Here is a 6430-nt window from a genome sequence, read left to right on the forward strand (position 1 = left end):
ATACAACTTTTAAAAAAAATAATACTTGCATTAAATTTTGTGGTGGATTAGAAGGATAATTAAAGTGTAGGTGTTAATCTGCCTAATTGTCAGTAAGCTGTACACTGTGTACGGAGAAAACTCCTGGTCATTGGGATCTCCAAAATGTGCAGTTTAATAATAATAATCATAATCATAATTATAATCATAATCATAATAAAATAATAATAATAGTTTGGGGGAGAGAGTTCACTGAAGCTTTTGTTTTTCATTAAAAGGGATAAAACCTATATAACCTGTCTTCTAAAATCAGGTTTCTAACACTAAGAATCAAGTTGGTATTGGCTTTATCATTGAGGAAAGCCAAAACTAAATTCACTGACTGATGAACAAAGATTATTTTATCATTAAACATGATTGGTATTTGCATATGAAATATAGAATAATCTTTTTTTATTGCCAAACAAAATTTTTAATATTCACAGAGAGCTGTCCATAACATCATTCTCCGTACAGGGTTTACTGCTTTGAATGTTTGGTTAAATTCCCAAAGCATGGAATAGAATTTACTTTGAAGGTCAGTAAATGTTTCCATCATTTTTTTACAAAAACTTTTGGAGATGAGAAGCATGTTTTTAGCCACTGCTCTTTCCGAGTAACAGCATTCAGATAGTAAATCTTTCAGAAATCAAATTTTCCTGGGTGATTGTGTGGTAAATTTTGTTAAAAGAAAAGGAAATCTGATTAATTATAAATTCCCTCCCCATAGCCCTGGGAGGCTAATAAACTGTGAGCTTCAGCACTGAAAGAAATAAAACTAATAAATCTGTATGACAGTATTTGTTTCAGGGATTTTCTTCCCTCTTATGAATGGCGTTGAGTTTCCGTAGTCTAGCGGCATGTCATAAGGTATTCTCCTCATCAGCAGCTTCATGGAGACAGATTACCCTTCAGGTGTCTTAGAAAGAACAATACCGTTACAAAAATGTTCAAAATCCAGGAAAACAATGGATTTTAATAAATGAAAGTCATGGAAATCAAATATCTCTGGTTTTGTCTCTTGCTTAAGAACGCCCATCATGATCTTGGTCACCTTTTATTTCAGTTATGGCTTATTGTGCAATCACCGCACTTACATTTACCCCGTGTTGTGCAGGAAACTGCTGCCTCTCCCAGTTTATATGTGCTTTCCTAGGATATCAAATATACAGTTATGAGGAGGTTAAGTTTCACCTCACAGCTGCCAAATATTACAGTAGAGTTAATAAGGCCACCAGGAAAAGGGATGAGCGCTAGCTTCTCAGGCTTGTTATGAAAGGTCAGTCTGAGAATTTCAGAGAGGGCAAAGGGACTGCATTTTAATAGCACTGTGCTGGTGAGTCTCCCTGGTGCCTTTGAGAATAGTAGTCAAAAGCTTACAGGGAGGATTTTTTCAAAATGCAGTAAAACAATTGATTCTTCAAGCACTGAAGAAAGACTTCTGAAAATTACGTGGACAATTTTCATATATATTTAATGAGTATTGTTTCAGTTTAAGCTATTAGGTGCAGACTGTAAATCTTGATTGTATGTTTATCTTCTGTTGAGGGACATATGAAATGGAAATATTATTTGTTATTTTTTTTTAATATTAACATAATAAATGCAGGTAGGCAACCCTTAGCTCCTGAAAGCTGTCACACATCTAAGTGAATCAAAACATCATATCTTTCAGTAATTGAAGATATTTTTCATCTTCCTATGAAACTAACAATCATGATAAAAGTTAAGAGGATTTATGTGTCCCTTCCAACCCAAACTATTCTATGATTCTATGATCGTATTTATCAATGCAAATCATGTTCTGGTAAGTGTTCTCTCAATCATTAAATCTCTAGTAGACATGTGTGAGTTCTAAGACTGCAGCCCTTGCCTGTATGTTGTCTACAGCTTGTGAAAAATTGCTCTCCAAGAAATTTTCAAAGGAAAAATTATGCTTCCAGCTAAATATGTGGTTTATAGAAAGTGCCTACTTTAGGCACACTTTTTTTTTTTGACAGAGCAAATATCCAAAAACATTTTTGAGAGTTTTGTTTTCCAAAATAACGTAACCCCACATTAATTTATTAGTCTAAAAGGCATAGATGATTAATTTTGGATAAGACATCAACTCTTTTCTATAGGGAACTAATAAGCAAAAACTTTGCTTTTAGCAAAAACTAGGCTTTAGCAACAGTGACAAGCCATATTGTCCCAGACAAACAGTTTGCAAAAGGGATATGGACTCAATTCTTACATTTATGAATAAACATTTATAGAGGGCTTCATTTTCGTGTGTACTGTGTATTTGCCACTCTTTTAGAGTCACAGGGAACACAATAATGCTCATGAAGTCAGAAAGCATAATTATATGTTAAATATTTGAATAAGGAGAAATTGATTATTAAAGTTTTGTTTTTCCATTCTCAGCTCTTGTGAAATATCCTTTCTGTTATTATTGGAAAAAAAAAATAATCTGAGTGGGCGTCAAAATATATTGGCCAGGCAAAGACAGGAAGGCTGAGCTTTCTCAAGGGCAGCAAGTAATACTTATATTGCAGATGCTTGTGCTATTCCTGTAACAGGCCTGATCCTGCATTGCTGAGATCAAAGGAAGTTTTTCACTTCACTTCATTGAAGAAAGTTTTATGTGGAAAAAAATAGCTAGTTCTACAGTTTTGATAGTTTGATCCAAATCCCGTAAACAAACTGAATAAATGGACACATTTAGGCTTGACTGAATACATTTTTTTTGTCTTTTTAATAAGCCATGCATTGTGATAAAGAACTAAAAAAAAATTCGACCTTGAAAATGATAAAAAACTATTCTTATGAAGCCCCTTGTTAGGAAAAGAAAGTACACTGTTCTTATGTAGTTTTCATTGATCTTGTGCATTTTCTGCTGTCATAAACTTCAAAATGTATCAAATACATTGATTAATTTATGATCTTCTTTAAAAGCCAGAGCTGTAAATAATCATATCCATTAAAATAAAAATTAATTAGATGAATGAATAACAGCAATGCCTGATTTTTATGAGTTATGTCTAGCTACTTAATGTATAAAAAGATTGCGTTCAAACCGGGAAAGGGAAATTTGTTTTAACTCAACCATTACATTATTACCAAGTGTCTGATAAAGGTTTTCCTTCTCTTATTGACTCCACTTGTGTTCAAAGATGCCTTTATTTAGAAAGAAATGCAGTTGTGAAGTGAGAAAGGTAACTGAACCACCTTACTAACTTGTTGTATTTACCATTTCAGAGCTGCAAGAAACTAAAACCTCTGAATATCACAGAATATCCCACAGTCCCCTGGATTACAGGATATTATTGATGGATGAAGATCAGGATCGTATCTACGTGGGCAGCAAAGATCATATTCTGTCTTTGAATATTAATAATATAAGCCAGGACCCTCTCAGTGTAAGTTCAAGATTTATTTTGAGAAGCCAAAGTTGCTTTAATATATGCCTTTCTTTTTAAGACAAAAAATGTGTATTTCATTATTTTGCACCAGACAAAAGTCCAGGCACAAATGTTATTGAACTGTTAGTCCTTGGTTTATGTGTTATACAAGATGAACAAACTATTAGCATGGCTGTTCCTCAAACGCTGTCTAACAACTGACCCGTGTACTCGTTTTGAAGTGACATTCAGAACGTCTTGGCCTCATAAGGAAGATTTGTCTGGATTGATGATTTCTACTCCTCTCCAAGATTTAGGATAATTCAGAGATGCGCTTTTAAAAGAAGCCTGTAAGGAACAGTAAGGAACATGTGATCATTTTCAGGCCATGGGCAAAAAGCAACTGAGACAGAGTTGCCTTCAACCCTCAACTATATTTATTCTTGTTTTGTGCTCTGAAGCCTAATTGCTGAACTATTTTCCAATCTTTTGTTATGTCTGAGTCAGCCCGCTCTCTACAGCTGGGTAGCTGAGACACCTCCTGTTTGGGGTTTTTTTTTAGACACTGTGACCCTCATCTCCCTCTTAACTACACATCTGTTCTGGCTTCTTCTCTTCCTTATCGAGATGTCGTTTTCGAAGGACTCTCGGTGTTCCACCTCCCCAAACTGTAGGCAGCCTGTATACGAAAAGAACTGATTTATCAAATGTTTAAACCACTTTCAGAGATTCCTCTTTTGTTCCCAGAGCCAGTTCAAATCCAGCTTCTCTGCTTTTAAAATAGGTGGCCTGCAGAAGTACCTGTGTGCCCAGAAGCCTGGCTATTAAGATATTACCTCTCTACAGACTTTGCCTTGCCTATCTTTAGATTATCACAGCTACAACGCTACCTTGAATTATACCGTATAGGCCTTGTACTACCAAATTCATCTGGTCCTTTAATCTATAGGCTTTATTACTGTACCTCGGGAGTATCAAGGGGCAGAGATACCTAGCTTGCAGCAGCGAAGTTAAACGCCTTCCTTAAGAGGCAAGGCTTTTAATGTGTCAGGAGAGAGAGAGAGGCCCTGCTGGCGGGTGATTAAGAGCACTTAAATTAGGCTCACGCTCTGGACATGCCCGTCTACCTGAATTGATTGTTCAGGGAGTCTGGGGAGGCTGAGTCTAACTTGCACAGTTAAATTAAATGCCTCTCGTGTGACGGCGTGAACGCGCCCTTCCTCCTCCTGAGGGTACAGAAACCTTCCTCTGGAATGGGGCCACCTTCTCTGATCTGAAACAGCTTCTGTGACCTTTTTGGCTAATTCCCATCTCACCAGTGATCCAGCCACTCTTGTCCGGGAGCTGCTGTGCTCCTGCACGGCTTCAGCCTTCCCTTAGCGGGTCCTGTTTGATTCTGCACAGAGCTCGCTTAGGTAGGAAGGCTTCTGTCGCATGAAACATATTCCGCAGTATAAAGCTGTGAGGCACTTCAACAGTCTATTTAGGCCTTGAAAAATAAGAATAATAACAAAAAAATCAACAGAAAGCAAGAACACCTGCAATTTTCTGGCAGCGAATGTGGTCACCCAGTGTTAAGCTCAGAAGCAGTCTCTGCAATTCCGCACATTCTTTCATTTGTTTATTTCTTTTCATAACAGATTCACTTTGCTAATCTTACACCATTATAGAAACCCTGTGTACATATGCATACATATCTACAACTCTGCATATATATATGTATGTATATATAGACACGGAGATCTTTTACTGCTATTATTTATGTTATCTCGAGGCTAAATGTTATCAGGCTCTGTCACCTACTAAATTTCTAGGGAGAGATCTCTAATGGATATCTTTTTATTTCAAAATCAAAATAAATAATGGAAGAAGCTCAATAACTGCAGTGTTTGAGTATAGATCAGATAAACACTCAGACATTGAGGTGTTTGTCGGAAAACTGTCTGTAGTGCAAGATATCTCGTAAAGAAATGTGTGAACAATTTCTAGAAATTCAGTAGAAGAAAAAAAGTAAAGACAGACAGTAATTTAGACAATGATGATGACAATATCTCTTATTTAGAAGAAAGAAATTTAAGTAAATTGATTAACTCATCTTAAAAATATTTCATAAAATTAACCTATATCAGCCAAAGACCTGTGCCTTTATCTTGTTTACTGCATGCTAAGAGAGAAAGTTGTTTTCATTTACCAATGAAAATCCTTTTTTGTCTTATCATCAAGTTGTAAAAGTTATCAAAATACTAACTTATTAGTGTAAGTTAGGCAGTGAAATGTTTTGTTTAAATTATGTAACAAATACGTTAATTAAAAGATATTTCTTTCCTTGTAGATTTTCTGGCCAGCGTCAGCAAACAAGGTTGAAGAGTGCAAAATGGCTGGCAAAGATCCTACAGTAAGTTATAATATGTACATGCATACACATACACAAATTACATACTTGGCAATAAAGTAAGAGCACCTTGAGTGCAGCCAAAAACAAAATTAAAGACGTGGTTTTTTTGCTTTTTAAATTCTCTGCAGACCAAACGATAAAGCGAATTTACGAAAAAACAAACCGTGTAAATAGAATGCACCTTCAGACTTCCACAAATTAAAAAAAAAAATGCATTGTCCACTTCCTTGACTTTATTTCTTATTACTAGTCAAATTAGACAGTAGTACTTTTCCAGATATGTCCTGGAAATGATGCTGAAAAGCCTGGTGATCCGTTGGTGGTGTGGAGAAGTGCTCTGGCTGTTTGCTCACCTCAGAGATGGACTCTACAGGCGGGTGATACCCACTGTCTGCAGCCTGAAGACCCCAGACTCAGGAACACCCCAAACACCTCTTTCCATTGCTTCCACAAAACAATGCCCAAATAAGTATCTGGAAACCAGTATGCTTTACTAGAAGGAGGTAAAGATGATCTCTGGAGTCACGGGAAACAGACCATGTAGAGTTTATCCTGAGTCGTTTTGCCCCATAGCTATTTTCCCTTCTAAACACAGACACCTTCCAAAGGACCTAGATCAGATGATAATTTC

At 36.3% G+C, this 6430-nt stretch overlaps 1 protein-coding gene across 1 annotated transcript in view; it reads left to right on the forward strand.

The window, feature by feature from the left end:
• The first annotated feature begins 3248 nt into the window (after nucleotides 1-3248).
• Nucleotides 3249-6430, forward strand: part of SEMA3C (sema domain, immunoglobulin domain (Ig), short basic domain, secreted, (semaphorin) 3C) — a 51750-nt gene continuing 48568 nt past the window's right edge. Inside the window, exons 1-2 of the mRNA XM_010283616.1 lie at nucleotides 3249-3422; nucleotides 5737-5799. Coding sequence (XP_010281918.1) covers nucleotides 3333-3422; nucleotides 5737-5799 — 153 coding nt within the window. The 5' untranslated portion in view covers nucleotides 3249-3332. The remainder of the gene's footprint in view (nucleotides 3423-5736; nucleotides 5800-6430) is intronic.

Source organism: Phaethon lepturus, unplaced genomic scaffold, assembly GCF_000687285.1.
Source record: "Phaethon lepturus isolate BGI_N335 unplaced genomic scaffold, ASM68728v1 scaffold5883, whole genome shotgun sequence".
NCBI classification, from domain to species: Eukaryota; Metazoa; Chordata; class Aves; order Phaethontiformes; family Phaethontidae; genus Phaethon; species Phaethon lepturus.